This window comes from Macaca mulatta, chromosome 11 (genome assembly GCF_049350105.2).
Source record: "Macaca mulatta isolate MMU2019108-1 chromosome 11, T2T-MMU8v2.0, whole genome shotgun sequence".
NCBI classification, from domain to species: Eukaryota; Metazoa; Chordata; class Mammalia; order Primates; family Cercopithecidae; genus Macaca; species Macaca mulatta.
In genome coordinates this window covers 106,331,229-106,356,460 of record NC_133416.1, presented here as the reverse complement: position 1 = coordinate 106,356,460, position 25,232 = coordinate 106,331,229, and the positions used below count along the sequence as shown (strand labels likewise).

The following is a 25,232-nucleotide window of genomic DNA, read 5'->3' as shown; positions in this document are numbered from 1 at the left end:
CCAAGGGTTTTTAAAGAAGGAGTGACTCTATTCAGTTTTTCCCTGTAATCAAAATTTCAGTAGTTCACAGCAACAACGACAAAAATATTTTTTTCTTACTCACAGGTCTGCTGTGCTTCAGCTAACTTCAGCTGGACTTTCCTGAGCCCCATCGAGCTAGGGTAGATTCCAAGCTTTGGGTTAAATTTAGGTTTGCTCCACAAGTCTTCATCTTTCTCCTAGAACCAGGAGTTATGCAACTCCTCAGCACTTGCTATTCTTATGAGAGAGCATGTGAACACTGAAAGATTAGTAGAACACAGGAGCACACAGACCTCATCTCTAACCACCGCATTGACACTTCACGCATTCTATTGGCCAGCATTGATGAGACTGGGAAGTAACTCCAGCCACAGTGAAACGTAATGTCGATCCCTTGGCACAGGGCAGAGGGGCATAATTCTAATACAGTAAGAGAATGAAGAATTGGAATAAACAGTTCAATCGACTTGAGTGACCTCATTAGATATGTTTCTAAAAAGTAGTGTCAGCTGAAGGGGAGAGGGGTAAAGATGTTAGCAGATGCAAACCTCTTCTAAAACAAGATAAAGAAGGAAGGAAATAGGGGAAGTAGGAAGGGATGAGAGAGGAGACCTTTGATTGAAAGCTGAAAAGACTAGCAGCCAATGGCAGAATATTATGCAATTTCAAAATAAGCATGGGTCCAATTTAGGGCAATGGGGAGAAAAGAGAACTAAGAGTTATTATTGAATAACTATTATATTCAAATCAATGTGCTAGGCAGTTTGTACTCCCTATTTCATATAATCTTCACAACAACACTTGGAGTAGATATTATTGTGCTTATTCTAAAAAAGAGGAAACAGGCTCCAAGAGTAACTTGCCAAAGATCACCCAACAAATACGTAGCACTGCTGGGAATGTCATATTCCAAAGGCCATTTTCGAAGAAGAGAAGTGAATTGAGAGTCATCTTAGAAATCAAATTGACAGACCCTGTTGGCCTAATTAGATATGATAGTAAACAAAGAGGAAAGTAAGATAACTCCCAAGCTTCTGCTTGAGCAGTGGAGTAATAGCTGCCCATTAACTGAAATGGGAAAAAAAAAAAAAAAAAAAAAAAGAGGAAGAGAACCTGTTTTTGAACCGAAGGAGTTAAATTTGTTTTTGACTTATGTTGGTGACACCTATAGGACATTTATGTGAGATGTCCTACAAATGGTTAGAAATTTGCATCTCAGAGCTCATGAAGAGGAGCCAGTCCTGAAGAAATCCCTCCAGAAGTAGGAGCAAAAGCATTACAAGCATGGGAAGTTATATTAGCAAAGATACGACTGTGTCCTATCCAGGTCATTTTCAGGGAATGCCTAGCTATTTAATGTACTGTTGAGACATACACGTGTCTAGTTACATTTATTGGGTACACAATAGCAGAGGAGTGGGAGATTAGGCTGATCTCAATTGGCCTTGAGTGCTGGAATAGGACATTTGGACTTTTCTCGAGAAGGAAGCACTACAGGTTTTTATACAAGGGTACACTTAAGGGTCTGGCTCTTAGGAAGACTAATGTAGTAGCAAGATACAAGCTGGACCAAAGGTGGGAGACGATGTAGAAGTCTATTGCATTAGTTTTTGTAAGCACTAACGAGAACCTAAACAGGGTAATGGCAGTAGGAACGGAAATAAAGGAACAGATGGGATCATTGCTTTGGAAGAAATTATTGTGCAGCACAGTAACTATTCTGCATATCATTAAATATGTGTCAAGTTAATTTTGTAACTGCATTTGGCTCTAATGGTTTCCTCTCTTCAGGTATGCAGAACCTTCGTAATTTATTGGTCATCTGTTCACATATTTTAATTAAGAGTTATAATCTCCATGAGGGAGAGACTATGACTGTTTTGTTATCTACTATTTCCACAACATTCATCAGAATAGGTATTGATTAAATATGTATTGAATGAGAGGGTGGATGAATACTGCCCTGCACACCTCAGCATACCCATTTCCAAGGTCTCTTCAGTTGTGCTCTCTACCCTGCCCTTGTCATTCATCCTCCCACCAAATATTTCCCTTCCTCTCACCTCTTTAAGATTGGTCTGGGAGAACTTGCCTTACAGGAGTATACAGACCACTGAGCAGCCTGCATTCAGTGCAATCCTGATGTGATGGTTGTTGTTTTATTTTTTTATTTTCCAATTATTCAACCAAACTCAACTGACCCTCCCTTTACTATTTATAAGTATCATCTCAGACATATCCAATAACTTTCCAACCACGTAAAATGTTGAAGACTCAGTTCCAATTTATTTGAAACATCCAGTTTTATTTTCTTCACCACCTTCCCCCTCCCCCAAGTTTAGACTTCCCCCAAAGGACTGGCACTTCTCTCTTTCGATTCTAAATTTTAGGGCATTGGGACAAGAAAGGGGGATTGAAGGGACAATCAAACGTCTTTATACTTACGTATATTTTCTCTGCAGTCCTATTGTGGGTTCCCTGATTCTTTGGCTAACACTGACCATCAACACCCTCTGTGTGTCAGATGGCCACTAATTGCTTCATCAAAAGAGTGTTGTGTAAGTGCTTGGGGGTAACCTGTGGGAACCCCATTGCACAGTTCTCTGGTATGAGACAACTGACTTTGACCCAAATCCAGTCATCAAGCCTCCCTAGGCTTGTCCCCAGTATCTGTTCCTGGGGTGGTCAGCTTTATGGATGGGCTAATGGCAAGACCTCCCTACTAAGCAGTTAACTTCAACCTTAGTGTTTCTCACTTTCTTCCCTTTTTTCTCTTTCTTTCTTATTTCATGTCACTGGGGCACTCAGGGAGATTCCTGGGGCCAGAGTGATGATTTAGGTTAACAGAGTTATTTCAACCACCTTTTAACAAAGCCTGGAGAATGTACCCAGCCCCAATATTTTTGTAATTCTCTATAGAATATGAAGGTACCAAATACCTATGAGCCTCCCTTTTGGGTCCTAGCCTCCAATTTTATACATACATAACATCTGGGTATTTGTGAATGCCACTAACTTTCATTCTGCAAATGCTGAGTTGTCATTTACATTTGTAGCTACCACATAATAAACACAGAGTTAAGTGTTACATGAACAAACATTTTATGAGCAGCTGAAATGGGTCAGTCAATGTAAAAGTGAAGTACAAAAGTCTGACCAAGTTCAGACTCTAATGTAAATAATAAGTTGCACTCTAACTTTAAAATAGGGAACATTTAGACCAGGAGCAGTGGCTCAGGCCTATAATCGCAGCACTTTGGGAGGAAGCCAAGGCAGGTGAATCACTTGAGGTCAGGAGTTCAAGACCAGCCTGGCCAACACGGTGAAATTCTGTCTCTTAGTAGAGACAAATACAAAAATCAGCCAGGCATGGTGACACTCACCTGTAGTTCCAGCTACTAAGGAGGCTGAGGCATGAGAATTGCTTGAACCCAGGAAGTGGAGGTTGCAGTGAGCTGAGATCACACCACTGCACTTCAGCCTGGGCAACAGAGCAAGACTCCATCTCAAAAAATAAAATAAAATAAAACAGAGAACATTTAAACTTTGAAATGGAAACTAGAATGGGGAGCGGAATAACAGGAAAAAAGAAAAAGTAACTTTAAAATGAGGGAGTAGGGAGAATCTCAAAAATGAGAACCGTGCACAGTGACAGAAAGCTTACGCTGTTTAAGATTAAAATCTGAATCCCTGATGCCCAGACTAATCTTTTCTCTGCTCGCAAATCAGAATCATATAGATTTCCATTAATATTTATCTCTTTGAATTGAAGGAAGAGGAAAATCTATGTTGCGTTTTGCCCAGCATTGCTGTTTCCATCATGAATTTTACCGAAGGCCCCCATCAGGTTGATGAGGTGCCAGCTCCCCTTAATAACTGAAGTATTAGATACACGTCGTAGCATGCAAAGCAGCCCAAGTTTTAGAAGTGAGTCACTTCGAAAACCAAGAACCACAAATTCAGCTACAATTTCAAATAAAAGCTAAAGGACCAGAATAATCCATACAAAATTTTAAACCCAGAAGTTCCTCTTGCTTAAATTACTTTCACACTCCAATTTAAACTCAGAAACATTATGTTGCTGTCACATTTCTTTGTTCTCCTAAAGTATTTTTTAAAAATCTGTATATAGCTGACAAAAAATAGATGCCTGTCTGCCAGCAAGTTCTCTATTCATGTCTAACATACTGTAGAGTCGATGCAGAACACATGGTCTTAAAATACCCAAAGGCCTCCTCTCCTTTACTGGTTCACCGCAGCAGTATGTTTCTCCAGCATGTTTGCACTACCTCCAATACATGTCTTGCATAAGCACGAATTCCCTTTGAATGTTTAAGTCATGCAGTATTTTCACATGCTTTGATGCTGTGCATATGAGAATTATCATCTATATGTTGAAAGTGCACTTCCTGGTGCCTTCGTGTCGAATTTAATACCATTCAACTGACATCATTTTTAATTCCACCCAACAGAATGCCAATAATGTCTATGACAGAAGTTTGACATGTTTAGCTCTTCCAAATATAGAGTTAATCTAGCAGCTAAATTGGAAATTTCTGGGTATATTTTGAAAACTAATTCAGCATGAAAATTATTAATGATTTAGAATTGTGAAAATACATCCGAAAGTGTTTTCTTTTTCCTTATTTCCATCTCCAGAAAGATCTGTTCTTCATGTCAAATAAATTTTCAAGGGGAAATCTGCATTCTGTTGTTGGGACACAAAGTATACAGTTTAATCCTAATGTAATTTTCTTCATTACAGATGAGACCCATTGGGCATGATGGCTACCATCCCACCTCTGTAGCTGAGTGGCTGGATTCCATTGAACTGGGCGACTACACCAAAGCCTTTCTAATTAATGGCTACACATCGATGGACCTGTTGAAAAAAATCTGGGAGGTTGAACTTATTAATGTAAGTTGGTCTCTTAGTGACACCTTAACTATTCAACCCTTGATAAATTAAATTTTATTTTTCTTTTTTTATAACTGTTTGGATATCCAATGGGGATTTATAGATACACCTTCTGGTTTAAATATCGATCTCCCTCAAGCTCCAGAGTCACTGTCTTTTGAAGTTTTAATGTGGGGGAACTAAGAGGTAAAGAGAGAACTCTCAGGGTATTTTGCATTATCCAAGAAAATCTTCCAAGCCTTTTTGTGTTTTCCTTTTTAGGAAATTTTTTCAGTTATAGGATATAGATATGATAATAAATAGGTTCCTATTCTGATCTTTGCTCATATTCACTGTTAAAGATTTAAATTATCATTTTTTTAGTTTTCTATCTCTATTATGTTTCCTTGTCTATTTCTTAATCACATACACAAATCCCACGCTCCAAGAGACTGCTTTTATTCTTACTAAACAGGCTGCTGTATTATCAAAATTTTATTTTCTGAAGCTAGTGTCTAATCTTATGTTGTCTCTGTTTTATTCATACACTTAGCATAGATTTCATATAAAAACTGGCCAACATATGTTGCCATATAGTCAAGCCCAAAGAGATCAACTAAATCTGCATAAATAGTTTTGATACTTTTCTCGTTGCATTTTTACTTTTGTTGTTTTCTAGCATAAATGAAGGAATTACGTGAAAATATAAAATAGTCATGCATTTGAATTATATTTGGCATAGCACACATTTCTTTTTAACAGTAACAATGAGAAATCACTTAATTTTTTAAAAATAGTTTTGGTTTTATAGTAAATGACTGAATAAAACCGTCATTCATGAACTAAGAGATAAAATAAATACGTTTCTGCTGGTTCAAAAGTGCTCCGTTCTACTCTTATGTCACTTTCTCGCCAAAAGTCCAGGTTCTACACATTACATGCCACTGCTTATTTTAAATGATGGTTATTATTAGTAACTAATTATTCCTTCCTTTTAAAAGTCTTTCTGAAAAAAGAATGTCTTTTCTAGAACATCGTATTGAAATTGTTCTTGAATCTAAAAGTCACATTAAATAGACAAATTAATGTGATTCTATGGCCATAAGTAACTCTCTCTTAACTTTTTGCTGCTTATGCCCTCACAAAAGCTATCATTATTTCAGAAGAGACTCATTGTCTAACATAAAGCCTTTGGTTAGTTTCATTCAGTCTGTATGAAACTAACTGTATGGAACTAACTGAAACTGTATTGCTTTTTGGCCTCATCAGGCTGAGATTTCAATTCTCTGTCAAGAACTTGATGCTCATCACATGGTTACTCATAGATATTTGTTAAAGGGGTACCTTCCATACATCAACCAAACAAGCTTCCAACTTAAGTTGCATCCCAGTTAATGAGTTAGCGGAATAGCTTGAAAAATATCCCTATGTAACGTTTTCTGAATCACACTGCTACCCATTGAAGAATTAATATTTATAATAGGTAGCACATGAATCATTCACCTAGCTAGCATTAGCAATAATCTCCCATTGTAAAGAATGGATTTCAACAGGACTCGATTATATGTTTTCACTGAAGTAAGGATCACTTACAATGTGAGGCTCTATGTCTCTCAAAATCCAAAGCCCTGAACTAGTGTTTAAGATGTAAGCTTGGGCACTCACTTTCCCCAGTGCTGGGGGTACCTGTGGCCTAGAGATCCTTGTTTAGTGACTGCAGCCAGACCTTGTAGACAGCTGCAGTGACTATGGGGATGATGGCCCCTGGCTTTACTGCCAGGGCTTAGGGACTGATCCAACACCACCCATGAGGCCAATCAGCCTTCAGCTGAGACAGAAAATTGGTCTTTTCCACCCATGTTGGCTCTTAACAGTTTCCTGGCTTCAATACAGGGAGAAGTGCCTGTCACAAGCATTGTGTCAAAATTTGAAAACATAGTCAACTGTCTCTTAGACCTTGAGGCCAAAATCCTCTGGCCTGGAGCATGCCATCGGTGTCTACCACTAACTCTGTATATTTTCCTTAAAGTAAGCTGATTGAATTTAATTTTCCGTGTGACAACTTTATGGGCAAGTTCACACTCTTGATGGTGAGGATTTGCATGTCATTTAACTCAGCAGATTAATTTTGTCCATGTTAATTATGGACAAAAGCTGATCTGAACCTTCAGACTTGGAAATCAGAAAACAAAATTTGTATGCCCAGTAGAACTGGGTAGTTCATGTGATGGTTTTGGGTTACTGGGTTTTAAAATAAGAAAAAGGCAAAATGTGTGCATGCCTTTTGGCTCACAAAGATTTTGAATGATCTCAAATTCAAGACTTTTGTTTATCCCAGCTAATGAGAGAGATACCCAAATATGAAGTAGTCTCATATAATATATGGGCTGAATAATCCTATACTAAGAATGCATAATTTGTTGTTTTCTGGCCTAAAAGGGACTGTGCAGTCACCTTGATTTAGAGCACAGCCTTTTAGGGAAGTTCACATCCTGAATCATTGTAATGAGTCGCTAGTTTTAAGGGAACCAGATTGCTCCGGTAACTGTTGTTCTATGTTAAGTGAAAAGAGAAGAGCAAGTGTAGCCTGCATTTGATACAAAGGTCGGCTGTTGGAGGGGAAGAGAATGGAGGATGAGGAGATAGGCTGCTGATATGATTACAGATAACTTCAGCATCAGTGGTTGTTTTTTAAATACCTTTGGGTAGAACTAAATAAGATTGCTAAGGTAGCAATATCCACATGTGTCCCATGAAAATGATTTCACATGCCCCATGAAAATAATCTGGCATTATTTTTCCAACAGTAAATTGATTAGAAAATCATTTGCTTCTTGCCTAATAGCTTTGGAAACTATATTTACATGACTGTTTAATTTAGGACTGTCAGGTTTTATTCTTTCAATGTTGTGGATTTAATTTGCAGCTTTCCCAGGAAAGCTAACCACTTGGAGATGTGCTAAGAGATTTTCAAAGGAAACTTTCTAATTTTTCATTAATTCTTGAGTAATGTGACTTTATTTGCTTTAAATGCAGTCGGGCTATCATCCTATGAATATCAGATTTAGACTTGCTTTGATGTTTTTATTTCATGATCAGCATTATAAAGTCACACTTCTATCTACCCCACTCTCATTGCTAAAGTTGCAATAACTTTATTTCCTAATTTTTTTGCATTCTATGAGAGTGTGTGTGTGTGTGTGGTGTGTGTGTGTGTGTACATATTGAATAATGGTAAATGGTAACTTATGCTCATAACCAAGAAGAATAATTACTAAATTCACAAATTGCAGGGGAAGAATAGGAGGATGAATATTCTAATTCCATTTTCAAACCAATTATTTTAAGTAAAAGGTTATGCTTTCACCACGGGACATAATAAATGAGAAATATTCATATTTCCACACCAGGGAGGCTACATCAGTCAACACTTCAAATATTAACCACTTTAATCAAAGCCGAAGGCTTCAACTAAATGACTGGATGTGAGTATTCAAGTGTAGGCAAACTTTATAAATTATCTGTGGATTTAAGCATTGCATTTATACTTATGTACAGTACAGCTGGCTCCCCACAACCCTTCAGGACAGCTAGATATCAGCCCTGAACTTTAGACTTTTCCAGGCATATATCAGGTAAAGCTTCTGGACTCTACCAACTCCAACCCCTGCATCCAAATTGCAAGCTGTTCCAGGGATTCTCTTGAAACTTCTCTCAGCCAGCCCAAGTTTGGGGAAAAGCACCCTGACATATGTCCTCATATAGGATGGACAGTCTCCCAAATAAATACACACTTAACATTAATTTCTAGTCCTTTCATATATGTTCTGGAAGGTGGTGATGGTCTAGGTCTGACATTATTATTTCTACTACCTTTCAGCATCTTTTGCATGTCCACACTTATTATACTACTCTCAACTTTCGAGCTTTGACCTAAACTAAAATAGAATTATACTACAATAAAATGCATTTAATCACTAAAATGCCATTGAAAATAATATAGCTCTTATTTTGCATGTAAAGTAATTTACATTCTTGCAGTGCCTCCAGGTCATTACAGAACAGGCATTATTAAAGTATTGATATCAGAAATAGTAAAACACACACAATAAACAAGGGATTTTGGCCTGAAGAGACAGTTTTGAACGCTCTGCAACAAATGAACTTCAGAAAGCACTGAAACTCTCCGATTATAGCCATTTATGATCTATCTCTGTGCAGAAAGGAAAATTGTGTTCTAATTACCCAGAAATTGCTACCTTAAAATTTTTTATTTTAGTAGACATCTGTTCATTCACCCTTCTCATGATTAAAATTAAAACATTCCAAATTTCCTCTGAAGAAGCCACCTCCATCTCTTCCCTATTCCATGCCTGAACATATGGCCTGGATCTTCAGAGCCAAGTTCAGCATTCCAGTCTCTGCCTCCACCCCTATGGGCTACAAAGTATTCATCAGGACCAACTACCAGTGCAAAATGAAAATATAGGGCCCCTTGTTCAAAAAGTATTAAAAATTTTTAGCCAGTAACATCAAAACATTAAAGCTGGCACAAGGCCCTTCTATTTGCAGGACCTTGTGTAACCCACACAGGTCACACACCCTTGAAGCCAACCAAGCTCTTCATTCCTTTGTGTATTTCTATCTGGTGTCATTTTCCTTCTACCTGAAGGACTGTCTTTGACATTATTCTGTAGTGCGAGGCTGCTAGTGATAAATTTTCACAACTTTTGTATGTCTGAAAAATACTTCATTTTGCCTTCATTTATGAAACATAGTTTTGCTGGGTATAGAATTCTAAGGTAACAGTACTTTAAAGATACTGATCCACCAGCCTCTCTTCTGCATTATTTATAACAAGAAACTTGCTGCCATTTTGTTGTTCCTCTGTGCATAATGGGTCAGTTTTTTCCCCCCTGGCTGCACTTAAGGTGTTGTCTTTTTCTTTTCTTTTCTTTTCTTTTTTATTATTATACTTTGAGTTCTAGGGTACATGTGCATAACGTGCAGGTTTGTTACATATGTATACTTGTGCCATGTTGGTGTGCTGCAACCATCAACTCGTCAGCACCCATCAACTCATCATTTACATCAGGTATAACTCCCAATGCAATCCCTCCCCCCTCCCCCCTCCCCATGATAGGCCCCGGTGTGTGATGTTCCCCTTCCCGAGTCCAAGTGATCTCATTGTTCAGTTCCCACCTATGAGTGAGAACATGCGGTGTTTGGTTTTGTGTTCTTGTGATAGTTTGCTAAGAATGATGGTTTCCAGCTGCATCCATGTCCCTACAAAGGACACAAACTCATCCTTTTTTATGGCTGCATAGTATTCCATGGTGTATATGTGCCACATTTTCTTAATCCAGTCTGTCACTGATGGACATTTGGGTTGATTCCAAGTCTTTGCTATTGTGAATACTGCTGCAATAAACATACGTGTGCATGTGTCTTTATAGCAGCATGATTTATAATCCTTTGGGTATATACCCAGTAATGGGATGGCTGGGTCATATGGTACATCTAGTTCTAGATCCTTGAGGAATCGCAGTGTTGTCTTTTTCACTGGTTTATAGCAATTTGATTATTACGTACATTGGTATCATTTTTTTCATGTTTTCTATGTGTGAAGTTTTTTGAGCTTCTTAAATATGAGGCTTATCATTGTCATCAACTTTGGAAATTTTTTAGTCATTGTCTCTTAATTTTTTTTTTTTTTTTTTTTTTTTTTTGAGACAGAGGCTTATTCTGTCACCCAGGCTGGAGAGCAGTGGCACAATCTCAGCTCACTGCAACCTCCACCTCCCAGGTTCAAGCAATTCTCCTGCCTCAGCCTCTCAAGTAGCCAGGACCACAGGCGCGTGCCACCACACCTGGCTAATTTTGTATTTTTAGTGGAGACAGCTTTTCACCATGTTGGCTAGGCTGGTCTTGAAGTCCTGACCTCAAATTATCCCCCTATCTTTGCCTCCCAAAGTGCTGGGATTACAGTTGTAAGCCACAATGTCCAGCATCAAAATATTTTCTATTACTCACCTTCTTATTTCTCCTTTCATTTAGAAACCCCAAATACATCAGTATTAAGTCATTTAAAGTTGGACTACAGTTCACCAATGTCCTATTCATTTTTTTCAGTCTTCTTTCTCTCTGTGACACATTTGGATAGTTTCTATTGCTATGTCTTTAAGTTCACTTATCTTTTCTTCTTAGAATAGCTAATCTGTCACTGTTACTATGCAGTGTATTTTTCATCTCAGAGATTGTAGTTTTCATCTTCACAAGTTAGACTTGGGTCTTTCTTATATTTTCTGTCTATATTAAACATGCTCAGTCTTTCCTCCAACTTGTGGAACATATGGAATACATTTACAATTACTGGTTTATTATCTTTGTCTCCTAATTATAACACCTGTGTCAGTTTGGGTTTAGGTTTTATTGATTTTTCTCTTTACTGTTTTTTGTGTATCTGGTCATTTTTATTACATGCCAGACATTATGAATTTTACCTTGTTGGATGCTGAATATTTTTTTCTATTCCTACAAATATTTTCGGGTATTGCTCTAGAATACAGGGAAGTTTTTGAATAGTCTTTGATCTCTTAGGTCTTGTTTTTAAGGTTCGTTAGGCAAGGCCAGAGTATTGTTTTGTCTACTGACAATACTTCCCCACCACTAGGGCGATACCCTTGTGAGTACTTGACCAATGCCCTTTGAATTTCAGGGCTTCCCAGTTTGAATCGTTTGCAATTCTCAGTGTTACCAGTCCAGTTTGAGCTTTAAGGACTATTCCCACTCATCTTTTTAGCTGGTTTTTCATTTGGTTTTATACCATTTCCTCACATACATGTACTGATCAAAACTCTCTCCTCTGTAATACTCTACCTGGCACACTCTAGCCACCCTAGTATCCCTGGATTCTCTGCTTCATCTTTTCTATTTAAGGAGTCTTGCAGACTCCTTCTGAATTCGTCCTCCCTGCTCCATGGCCTAGAAATTCTCTCAGCGGCAATTGCAGGGCTCATTTTGTTTGTCCGTCTCTCAGGGATCACTGTCCTTCAATGCCTCATGTCCATTGCCTTGAAAACCATTGTTTAATACATACATCTGGACTACTAGTTGTTTCCATTGGAATGATAAATCTAGCCCCCATTATTCTACCTTGGCCAGAAGCAAAAGTTCATGCTGCTTATCTTAATCCCTGTAGGTGAGGGCCCCATATCTAAACAATTGAATTGAAATCTTTGGTGTTGGCACCTGAGTATCAGGAGGTCTTAAAAGCTCCTCAAGTGATTTTCATGTGCAGCCTGTTTTGCAAACTACTGCAACCAGTGGTTAGAGGGAGTCACTAAAGGATTTTAATAAGGGGAATGACTTGATCAGAAACAGTGGATAGGGACCAGCAGCTGACACACTTAAGAAAGAAGAGGTGGCTGTGAGGGAAGAAGGAGCTGACTCAGTCAGTTCTGCTACACAGCTATTTCTAGCCATGAATGTATTAGGTGGGGCAGAAAAAAATTAATTTTTTTAAAAACTCATGTGCCTCCATAGAACCTGAGGGTATCACTGAATTAGAAGTTCATAAATATGGTCAATTTTTATAATTATAACCCATGTATCAAGAAGAGAGTAGATTACAGTCAGTTTTCAAAGGAGACAAGGGCAAATATAATACATTTCAGAAATGCTTTCCAGCCGTGGCTAAAGCTGCTTCCGTTTGACCCTTAAAAGGCTAAGCTTCCATTGTTTGAAAATTTTACTTACTGTTTATAAAGCAAAGAGTAGGACATACAGTGTGTGTGTCAGGGTTTCAAATGTGCCCTCTTTTCTTTCATCTTTAGCTCAGAATCAGGTCACTTGACTTTGAATCTTATATCCGCCCCTCGGTATGTTGACCTTAAAAAAAGTCACTTACCCCCTCTGGGACTCAGTTTCTCATTTGTAAATAGAGGATAATAAATATCTGCCCTGCTGGTTTCATGGGTTTCCTGTGAGACTCAAAATCAAATAAGAGCTTTTTATGATCCATCCCTTTCTCTTCTCCTCCTATTTTATTTTTCTTTTGCCCCTCTATGTTTTTCTTACTGACTTCCCCAGATCCCTCCCCCAGAGTTAGACTGGGAGCTGGTCTCTTGGAGCCTACTTTCACAGCTTAGTTGCCATCTGCTTCTTCCAGCCAGAACTTACCCTGGGCGCATAGATAGCCCTGCTTGATGTGCTAACTCTAGTTCCAGGATTTACCGCTCAGATGCTATCCTCCCTCATTCCCATCACCAACCCCTTTCACCTGCCCTGAACTCTCAGCTTCCCAGTATGCCCAGGACATATCATTTTTCCCTACCAGCCTTGTCCAAACCCTCATGGCTTACTCCTGCTCAAAGTCTTTCCCCTCCTGGATTTGGTGAACGTGAGAGGGAGAGCTTTGTGTAACAACTTTCAAGGTGAAGCTGAACATTTCCCCTCCTTTTTTTTTCTAATTGTGCTCAGGTACAGAATTGCTGGTGTCTTCTTTCTCCATGAGCATTGACCCTCAATCGTCAGCATCAACCCTCAGCCTCCCAGACCTCATTGTGCTTGAAGCAGAGGACCTTCGAACACAGCAGAGTAGTGCTTCAGCGGTTAGGGATAGCTTCATTCTCAATTTATCACCTGTAAATCTAAACTCTCCTAGAATCTGTTCCAGAGCTTTATATATTATAATGAAATCAGGTACCTTTTTTCCCTGTATTTTGCCCAGTTACCATTTTTCCTGTATCTTGCTAATTTTGCACGGAGATTTTTGTTCTTTAAAGAAGTCTTTTCTTGAGATATTTAGGGCAGAGCCTGTTGCTAAAAAAAAAAAAAAAAAAATTAAAAATCCAGCTATAGTTCTGTTAAAGTATGGTAAACTGCCTCTGTGCTTCTAAGAGCTTTGAGAGGGGAAATATTCTAGTAGATTATTATATAGTATAGAAAATATGAAAGCAAAAGTACTCCATATTCGCAAATGCACACATGAAATGCAAATAAACAGTGTTCATGCCACTGTGGTGGAGAAATACTTTTGGTCTTAAGAGAAGATCTCAGATAATACTGAAAAGATAAACCTCTGCTGTCTTAGGTGAAAGGAAAGCCGGATAGGTTTTTTTACCTAGAGAAAAACTATTGAGAATTTTGAAAACTAACATACACAGTGCCATGGCAGAGATTGATAATAAAGATTCAAAGTAAATTACAATGGTTAACACTATCATTAGGTAGGTGTATAAGATTCATATAAGCCATCATGGTGTATAAGCCATTACGGAAATAATTAGATGCTAGAGAAGAGAAGTAATAATGAGTTAGGTGATTTTATAGCTTAGAATTTATATCTGTTCTAAAGATATTTTAGGGTGGCTTAGAGTTTTAGTTTAGCTATTTTAGTAAAGAAATGTATTATGCTAAATTGGAAATCAGTGGCCTGAAAATCTTTTTGAACTTAAGGAAAGAGCTGTTACCTTGAACCTCAGAAAGCACACAAATTCTTTGCTTACAAGCCTTTTGCCTGGCACCCTGCTGCCACCTGGTGGCAGCGTACCTAAAGTGCAGGGCAAGTTACTGAACCATAAAGCAATTTCTTAAATGCAGAAACTAACTGCAAAACAAAACTTATTCACTACCAGTTTTGTATTAATCCCTGCTTCTGGATTTAATCTATAAATGAGTCAGGAGAGTTTTATTTTTGTAGACATTCAAACACTACATTCAAATACCATATAACTAAAACTATTTAACAAAATGAAGAAATCCCTCTACTGTGTATTCCACAAATTAGATTAATTTGAATAACAATGCCCTTTTAAATATGCATATATTTTCTAGGAGAGTATTTTTTACCTTTTTATATATTTTATGGAGTAACTACCTTAAAACATGAATATGATCTTTTTGAAAAAAATTACTGCATAGAGTTGTAGGGGAAAAAATGTAAGTATTTTACAGTCTTTACCCTCAAAAAATTTCCAGACTAATGTGGAAGACAACCATCTACATGAGTGGTATGGACAGAAATATTAGGAGTAAACCCAGTATGAAAGTGGTATCTGTATCCCAAATGGGAACACAAGGTCTTCTCCTAATTAGGGGGTAGAAGTAGGCAGCAGAACAGGTAGAATGGAGAATCCAAAGAGTAAATGGCAGGCAGCAGTGGCTAAAAGCAGTCTTCCAAGGTTTAGAAGACCAGTTGTAGAATCTCTGCTTTTCTAAAAGCACTTTGGTCAAGTCACTTAACCTTCTCTATGCTTCAATTTCCTTGCCTCTGAAATTTGGATAATAACATTATATCTATCTTCTAGGTATTATTGTCAGGATTCAATAAGATAATCTAATAAAGCATTTTATACAATGCTTTGCAAACAGCATTCAATTTTTTCCTTAAAGGAGGGCAAATGGAGGGGCAGCTTCCAAGTTCCTAAGATTTATGGGAAGCATTATCAGTTATCCATTGCCTCAACAATGCTATGGAACAAGCTGTCTGAAAATGAAGTGGCTTAAAGCAATAGACATTTGTTTAGCCAAGCTTGCAGTTTGTGGGTCAGCGATTTAGGCTGGGCTTGGCTGCAATTTTCTTCTGATCTCAGCTGGCTCCCTCACATCTGGCAGTTGCCTCTAGTCTTCTGGCATATGAGAGTTGACAGACCTGGGAGGGTCTCAGCTGAAACAGCTGGGGCTCTCTGTGCCCCACTCTCTAGTATGCTATCGCAGACATGTCTTCAGAACAAAGCAAACAAACAAAAATGAGCAAGCGCTTTTTTACACCTCTGCTTACATCACATCTGCCAACACTTGGCCAAAGGAAGCTGTATGGAACACTCAAAATCAGCTTGGGAGGGGAGGATATAGTTCACCTCTCAATAGGAGCAACTGCAAAATCACACGGTAAATAGCTTGAAAGTAGGGAAGGATGAAGAAATGAGACCATTACTGCAATCAGCCCACCACAGAGGTTTTTGGGGGTTTGTTTTATTTTGGTGTTTTATGTTTGTTATGGTTGTTGTTGTTGTTGTTGCTGTTGTTGTTGTTGTTGTCACCCAGGCTAGAGAGCAGTGGTGCAATCCCGGTTCACTGCATCGTCAACCTTCCGGGCTCAGGCAGTGCTCTCTCCTCAGCCTCCCAAGTAACTGGGACTAGGTGCACACTACCACACCTGACTAATTTATTTTTATTATTTGTAGAGACGGTGTTTCCTTACATTACCCAGGCTGATTGTGAACTCCTAGGCTCAAGTGATCCTCCCATGTAGGCATCCCAAAGTGCTGGGATTACAGGCATGAGTCAGTGTGCCTGGCCCACAAAGGTTTTAATCAGAGAAAAGAATAGAGAATTTTAGAATTATGGATAATCTTATTATTGTTTGTAAGCCCCCACTCAAAATATGTGAAACCAAAACCATCTCAGAAAATCTAAGATGATTAGTGGGAGCTCACCGGGGGAAAAAGATGACCTGGATAGGGTACCATGCAAGAGGGCCTAAATGCGTGGAAAACTGGGGGACAGGAACCCCAACCGATATTCAGTAACTAGAGAATGATAGATGATAAATACACTGTGTGATCATGGAGTTGCTAGATGTATAAAAACCTGGAAAATTGTTTATTGAATTCATTGACCATCAAACAAAGCTATTTTAGAAAATGAAATTCTAAAGTATGTGTCTAATGAAAAATCATTTTCATGCCTTGCTCAAATATTTGTTGCACACCCACTCTTTGCTCAGAGTGGATATGCAACCAATATTTTTTTCATTGAATTTGATTCCTTAGGTTACTTGACTCCTCTAGATGACACAGGGAATAATAGTTATAATAACAATAATGGGAGTTTGTTTTAGTCCCTCTTCCTTTATCTTCCCCTTTGTTAATTGTCAATCTTGCTCAAGAATTTTTTTCTCAAACCTCCTTTCCCCAGTGTTATGTTCTTGGACAGGTTTCAGCTAGCAGCTTCAAAGTAGATGGCTGCTAAGTACAGGTCTTTATCCCTGAGGTCCAGGATCTCAACTCACAATGTCATGGCTAGTGTATTATTCGCGTTCTCTTGCTCAGTGAACAAGAGGCGCTATGGAGTCATGGAGGAGACTGGGGACTTGGAGCTAGACTGCGGGGATTTGGATCCTGCCTATGCCTTGGCTATCATGATTATTAACCACCATCAGCCCTATCAGGGCATAGATTAGTTTGTTGACTCCTGTATCCCCAGCTCCTAGAACAGTTTCTAGCACACTGGAGGTGGCAAATAAATCCCTGTTGATTGACCTAAAGACACTTTTGTGTGAGAGTGTTCTGAGTCTGACATATATGTCATGTATATGTCATATATCCTGATATATTTCCCCTCACCCGAACCCTATGAGATGCACACTGTTGCCATTCCCATTTTACAGGTGAAGAAGTGTCTGAAGAGAACTGGTTGAATTTTGATGAGAAAAGCCACCAATTCCTGTTATTTTCTATTCACAGATGTCTTCTATCATGAAAGGTGGTACACTAGGCTGGTCTTGCAACAGAGATACGATTAACAACAGAATGAACATCCACAGTCTTTCCCTCATGTTCTCAGCCTTACAGAGAAAGTTTCCAATAGTGTCTGTCAGGATGGCTGCCTTAGGAAGTTCCATTTCTTCTTCATGGCAGCCACTGGAGGGCACATGGTGCACAAGATGAACAGGGGTGCAATTTATGAGGCGTGCTGGTATAAATGACCCTGTAGCACCACTGTACATACACGCACGCACACACACACACAGAGAGAGAGAGAGAGAGAGAGAAAAGAGTGGGTGCCTGTTTCACCACCTCCCAAATGCCAAGAATGGAATACCGCCTTCCCTTCAGAAATTGTACTAAAGAAGGAGAAATACCCATGGCCAGACCTACTTCATGCTTTGGTCCATGGGAGTCTGAGAGGCAGGGTGAGGTAGAAAGACTCACAGTAAATAAGCAGACCCCAGGTAGCATCCTTTCTCCTGCAGTCCCCCGCAAAAAAATAGAAACAGATAAACCCACACACGTATCTCCTTGTGACTGGCTGCAACAGGGACAGAAAAGCTACAATGCAAACGCCACCCGAGAGAACTAAATCTATGAGTCATTCTCACTTACTGTGAACTACTCTGATCTGATCATCAGCTGATGTATAACTTTACCAAGAAGGGCAGGATTTGGTGCTTTGAATGTAGAGAAGGGGAAAAGGAGGATTTAGAACAAAGATTAAAACTACAGAGGAGCGCCATAGGAAGGCCGGCTTGGGTGGGCTGCAAGGCGGCAGAGTGGATAAGAGGCTGGACTCAGCGTCAGATGAGCCAATTTCAGTTTCCAGTGCCTTATTCCACTGGGGCAAGACACTTCACCTTTTAACAGCCCTTATATTTATGTGGGTTCGTCGTGCCCCTCCACCAGACACCAAACTCCTTGAAGACCTGACTTTGGAGGGCTCAGCTATATGTTCACACAGTGCCCTTCACAAAGCAGTGCTTAAAAATACCCACTGAATGAACTGCTGCCAGGGGAAGAATGGGAAAGAAAGAGACAGAGGGAGACATTGGAGGCAAGGTCATCAGAGACAGACTTCAGTGACCTGCTTGACTGTGGAGGGCCACTTGGGTGATGCACACACCATCTCATTGCCATCCCTGGGTGCTGCCATCAGTTGTCATGTCAGGTAAAATGCTTCAGTTGAAAGGCAGTCCACACTCTATACATCTTTGTGAGGGCCCAGTATGCCTAGAAAGTGTACAACTGGGAAGGAGACGTATGAAGAAGTATATGCAGTATTTATATTGAATGAAAATATTTACTGAACACCTACTATATGCCAGGCACTGTTCTAGTCTTTAGAAATGCATTGGGAACAAAACCAACAGAGCCCCTGCTCTCACGGAACTTACATTCTAGAGACGGACAAAGACAATAAGCAGGTAACAGATAAGTCTGTAATGATATCAGCTAGTGGCACATACTATAAGGAAACATAGAGTGGGGTAAGAGGATAGACAGTGACCAGATCTTCAGAAGGGTGATGAGGAAAGACTTATTTGAGGAGGTTTCATTTAGGCAGAGATGTGAACCAAGTGTGGGAAGAAGCCATGCAGAGATCAGCACTCCAGCCTGAGGGAGTGGCAAGTGCAAATCCCCTGCAGCAGGACCGTGCCTGTTTGAGGAACAGCAAGGAAGCCAGTGTGGCTGTAGTAGCATGAGCCGGGGAAAAGGCTGGTAGAAAAGATGTCAAAGTGGTGGCCCAGGACCAGGTATTGTGAGCCGTGGAGAGAGGTTGCATAGTAATCTAAATGTGAGCGTGAGCATCAGAGGGGTGTTAAATAGGAGAGAGATATGGTTAGGTTTATGCTTGAAAGGCTCACTTTGGCTGCTGTGGGAATGGGGATGGCGGTCATTGAAAACATAGCTGAGACATTCACCTAGTAGTCGGGGCAAGAGATGGTGGTGCCTTGTACTAAAGTGGTTGTGGTGAAGAAGGTGAGAATATTTGAGTCAGGATTTACAAGGAAGATAGAGATTATGAATGTGACATTGATTGTAGAGAAATCAAAAGAATTGAGGATAAGTGGAAATGTTTTTGGCGTGAAGTTTCTTGAGATTAGGAATATTTAGGAGGGAAAATTTGGAGGGAGAAAACAAGAGTTCCATTTGGGCATGGTAAATTGAGTTACCTAGCATACATTTCTAGAAATCTCGAGGAGCAATCATACATAGAAGCATTTCAGCTCTTCTTTGCATTTAAAACAAATGATTCTACTGACAATCATTATGATCCATGGCTGAGAAAAACCAATGTGTGGCCAAAAAATGTTTCTGCGCTCTGTACCCCATGTAAAAGCTATCCTTTCATGCAGAAGCTTTTTCACTTTACAACCTGCTATTACATCAAGCAGCCGGCCTGGAGTTTGGGGAATAGAGGTGTGTGCCCTTTGTCTACCACCACACACCAGGCAATGTGTCCTCAGCTATTGACTTGCTATTTGTCATGGAACTTGACTACATCTTTAAGACAGCATCCTTGTGTAGCTATAGGAGAAAAATGATGGTACAGGCTTCACACATAATGATTGACAACTTGCCCACAGCAGGAATGTAAATTATTTCTTTCATTTCCAACTGGCTCCCCTGGCAAACAGCTTTTTCACGCTGACCTGACAGTACCTTAAAGGAAAAAAGCCTCGGGGTCTTTAGTCCTGATGTTCAAAATCAGACACTAAAACACAGTGACTTTCTTAAACTGAATTTGAAATAATTGCCTAAGCAGTTAGCTTATTTTTCATTAAGGCCATGTATTCCACAATCATCTGCCTGGGTGCCATAGAATTTTTTTTCCTTTTTTTTTTTTTTTTTGAGATGGAGTCTCACTCTGTCACCCAGGCTGGTGTGCAGCGGCACAATCTAGGCTTGTTGCAACCTCCGCCCACCAGGTTCAAGTGATTCTCCTGCCTCAGCCTCCCGAGTAGCTAGGATTACAGGCACCTGCCACCACACCCAGCTAGTTTTTTGTGTTTTTAGTCAAGATAGGGTTTCACTATGTTGGCCAAGCTGGTCTCAAACTGCTGACCTCATCATCTGCCCACCTCGGCCTCCCAAAATGCTAGAATTACAGACGTGAGCCACCGCGCACCGCCATGTTGCCGTAAGAATGTTTAGTTCGGTTTACCTCGCTTGAGACACAATGCTGAGTTTAAGTTTTCAAGTGGATGGCTCTTTGGTAATATGTAAATGAACTGCAGAGACATTTTGAACGCGATGGGATAAGTGAGGTCTAGTATTTGCATAGCCCTAGTCATCTTAAGACAAAAACGTCTACTTTGTTCCACTCTATTTCATGGAACCTAGAAATACCATCTATCATAAGATGCATCATTATGTTATGCATTCCTACAAAAGAAAAACAAATGCTGCCAATTAAACTGTGACACAGTGCCTTATGGTAATTCTGTCCAACACATAAACCCGTCACAACAGCCTCACACAGATTGAACATTTCCTTCATGTAGAGGGCTTTGTCAATTACTCCTGCCTTTGTTGAGTTCCTTGGCATGTAATATGTAATCTTTTTCATATATTGAAGTAACAAAGCGTGATAAGGCTTCATGCATTTGTGGCTATCTTCCTTCCTTCAGACCCACAATGCACATGGTTACTGCTTTTAGAGAAAATATGTCATAGCAGTCTCTTCTCCAGTGAAGTTATTTGCTTCACAAATATCAAATTATCCTCTCCCTACTGTATTTGTATCTTTCCAAGTACTGAGTTCCTACTAATGCCAAATTATAATGTAATCATTTTGAACACAGTTTAAATGCCAATTATACTCAACACATGAGCAGCTATGACCAAGCATGTGGGCATGAGCTATGACAACCATGTGACGGCAATTGTGAGGCACTGTGGATTGTAAGATGCATTATCATTTCACAGATGGTAAATGAGGAAAAGTGTGTGTTCTAGAATCAGTGAAATAACTGTGTAAGCAAGGCATTGTGGGAGTTCACAAATGAATAAAACAGTTTGGATCTTGAGTTAATATTTTCCTTTTGCTTAAGGAAAAAAAACCCTCCCATTCTTTTGTATTTCCATAGATATAAGATGATACTGTGTTCATATACCAAGAGCAGCCTCAGCTTCTGTCAGGATATGGCAATATAAATGAAGTCACTTCAGGAATCTGACTTTTTCAGTCATGGTAGTTGTCAGACGTTGACACCACTGACTTCTTATGCTGCTGCAGTCCCTCATGTATCTCCTGCCTCAAAATCACTGTGCACACAGAGAAACTATTAAAATCACCCCCAAAGAATGAAGGGAGGTGCAGGCCCTGTGTGATTGGAATACTCAAAGCAAAGCCAACTTGGCAGTCATTGCAGCTGGGAGGATGGGAGAGCTGCTGACAGAGCCAACAGGCTGTCTGCATCAGGATGTGCCCTGAGCAGCTCACCCAGTGGAGCCTCAGTCCCTTTCAGACCAAAACACAAAGACCTCAAACCTCACCCTTCCCGAAGCCCAGCCATGGCCACATGCTTATCATTAACCCCTGCTGCCTTTTCCACTTCTTCCAAACATGCCCTTACTCTGATTCTAGCCTGGATATCATCTGATTCTTTGCAAACTCGAAGCGTGTTCCTGCCTCAGGGCAATTACAGTTGCTCTTTCCTCTGCCGGGACCGCTTTACATGCATCTCTGTCCTTCTCCTTTGTTGGGACCAAGAAGAAAGTTGCCCTTGGCCTTCTAAAAGTTCGCTGAAAAATCAAATCACATTCAAGCAGATTACTAAGGGAAAAGGCATACAAATTTATTTAGCATGTAAACATGGGAGCCTTCAGGATGAAGACCCAAAAATACAGGGGAGATTGTCCAGTTTTACACTTGGTTTCAACCAAGTATGGACAGCTGTGCAGAAATATTATTGGACCAAAAAAAAGGGTCTGATCTAATGCTAATAGACTGAGTGAGGAAACCCAGGAAGGCCTGTCTGTCTAGATTCTTCTTGGTCCCCCTGAGCATGCATTCCTTCATTCTGAGTGTTGGACAAGACCCTGTCTGGAATGGGGGTCTTACGACCTACAGTCAAACAAGGTAAGTCAGATAATTTATTTGTGGCCAGTCTTCACATAGAAAGGTGGAGGAAAAGTTAGAGTAATATTTTTAGATTTTATGGCTGGCTTTGGGGAAGAGGGGGTCTGGTTTCTATGACCCACCCTGGGGAAGAGGGATCTAGTTTCCATGGCTAACCTTGGGAGAGAATGGGACTGAGAAACAGGAGGGCAGGAGAAGGTCAGAGAAAAACTTTTGCTTCTGAGGCTGCTTCTGAGGTCTTCATTTCAGGGTGGTGTTTTCTCAGCCCCAACACTTTCCACATCATCTCAGCTCACATTATGTCACCTCCTTGGGTCAAGGCCTTCCTCATCGCCCAAACTGAGGTGGTATCTCCTGACCATCTATTTCTATCATGTTACCCTGAATGTATGTGTGTTTGTTATTTGTTTGTCCTAAATCTCCCCCAGTGTCCTTCACCCTGGAGAACACATGCTCACCTGTGCACTCTCAACACCTGAAACACATAGAAGATGTTCAAAAAGTATTTGATTAACATATGAATGAATGCACTCAGCTTGATTCCTGGCTCATTAGTAGTTTTTAAATACTTGGCTTAATATCATGTTCTCCTCCAGCTCCTCTCCATCTTCCTATCTTTCATCAACAAGACTTCACATGTATGAGACTCTATGACTCCTCAGATTAAAGTACTTGTCAGGTGCGGTGGCTCATGCCTGTAATCCCAGCAGTTTGGCAGACCGAGGCAGGTGGATTGCTTGAGTCCATGAGTTCGAGACCAGCCTGGGCAACATGGCAAAACCCCGTCTCTATAAAAAATACAAAAACTAGTTGAGCATGGTTGCACATGCCTATGGCCCCAGCTACTTGGGAGGCTGAGGTGGTAGGATCACTTAAGCCCAGGAGGTCAGGCTGCAAATGAGCAGTGATTGTGCCATTGGCACTCCAGCCTGGGTGACAGAGCAAGACCATGTCAAAAATAAATAAATAAATAAATAAATAAATAAATATTAAAAAATAAATAAAATAAAATAGGTGCTCAGTTCTCTTTTCCTGAAAGCTTATTACAACTATAGCCTCCAAGCTCTACTCCGCTCTCTGCCCTGCCCCTCTCTTGCACGCAGGGCCTTCCTGACAAACGTGGTTCTTCTCCACTCCTGTTGCTGCTTTGTATGACTGCAGAGCTCCAGGTGGCTTATTTGTGACAGGGGTGTCTGTGAATGTCAGAATGAGCAGCCACACAGCAGTCTGGGGTGAGCTCTAACAAGCAGCTGCTAATTGGCTGCCAGATCCTCTTGCCAGCCCCGGTGTCATTCCCTTTCACACCTGCCAATGTTGACTCAACATCCAAGGGTCTTCCCAAATAGGTGGAAGCTAGAGGAATTTCCAGTCCTCAGCACTTCTCCAGGGCACAGGCAACTTTACTGCTCAAGCTTTTCCTACTAATAGGGATCACTACCAGTCGTGATTTTTTACAAGCATATATTGATCTCTACTCTGTGGAAGGGGGATCTAAAATAATTAAAAGGCTCCTGACTTTGTAAAGAGTATAATCTGATGATAGTCAACCATAGTAGTCTTATTTTGCTCTGATTATTACCAGCAATGTGTGTGTGTGTGTGTATGTGTGTGTTCATACACTCACCTGAGTGCAGGAGAGTTAAAGCAATAATGATACAAGTTACTTTTTTTTTTTTTGAGATGGAGTCTCACTCTGTCACCCAGGCTGGAGTGCAGTGGTGTGATTTTGGCTCACTGCAACCTCTGCCTCCCAGGTTCAAGTGATTCTCCTGCCTCAGCCTCCTGAGTAGCTGGGATTACAGGAATGCATCACCATGCCTGGCTAATTTTTTGTGATACAAGTTACTTTTATAAATTGATTTGAATTTTTAAGAGTGACCAGCAGAGAAAGTCTCTATAAGCATTTGGCTGTACCACCCTGGAGAATAAATGGCACATTACACAAAATATTATACAACATGACTACTAACTTATAAACCTGCATTTCTTGGATGTCCTTATATGTACGGCAACTACTTATACACTTAAAAGTGCATAATGATTACTTGATTGAATAAATAAATGGTGTTGAATAAGGTAACTGCTAATAAGAGTCAAGGTCAGTTTTTAATCCTCACTATACATAAGAATAACTTAGGAGAATTTTAAAAAGCATAGATGCGCAGGTTCATCCCTAGTTATTTGCATTCATTGGTTGAAATGGGTCTTGGGCATGCATTTTTAAAGGTTTGCCAGGTGATTATAATGTGTAACAGGGTCAAAAACCATTAACCTGGATAGAAAGTAATTCATGCCCTAAAGTTAATAATCCAGTCTATGTTAAAGATTATGGTGAATAATTTGCAAGAAATGTTTTGCCCGAGTTATATTAAGCTTAGTAAATACTTTTTAATATCACTACCATGATATACTTACTGATCTGAAGTCGCCTATTTTTTACTTTAACATGAGAAGTAAAGACTAAAATGTAATCAGATAAATAATTCTTTACTTTAAAATGTGAAATAAAACATTTGTTTCCTGAAACAACCTTAAATTCTGATGCAACACAAAACTTAAATTGCTATAAATGTTTCCTCACACAGCTTAAAAAAATCAAAGTTCATGAGATCCAACAAAAATAAATAAGGAAAGTGGAATAAATTTTCTAGAATTGTAGTAGATTGAATGGTGGCATTCCAAAAGATATGCCCACATAGAACCTGTGAATGTGACCTTATTTGGAAAA

The 25,232-nt window shown here is 39.8% G+C and overlaps 1 protein-coding gene across 10 annotated transcripts in view; it reads left to right on the top strand.

The window, feature by feature from the left end:
• ANKS1B (ankyrin repeat and sterile alpha motif domain containing 1B) overlaps positions 1–25,232 on the top strand; it is a 1,294,913-nt gene that overhangs the window by 967,231 nt on the left and 302,450 nt on the right. For all 10 annotated transcript variants that reach the window (XM_028830273.2, XM_028830278.2, XM_028830270.2 and 7 more), the window contains one exon: positions 4,787–4,939. In XM_028830273.2, coding sequence (XP_028686106.1) covers positions 4,787–4,939 — 153 coding nt within the window. The remainder of the gene's footprint in view (positions 1–4,786; positions 4,940–25,232) is intronic.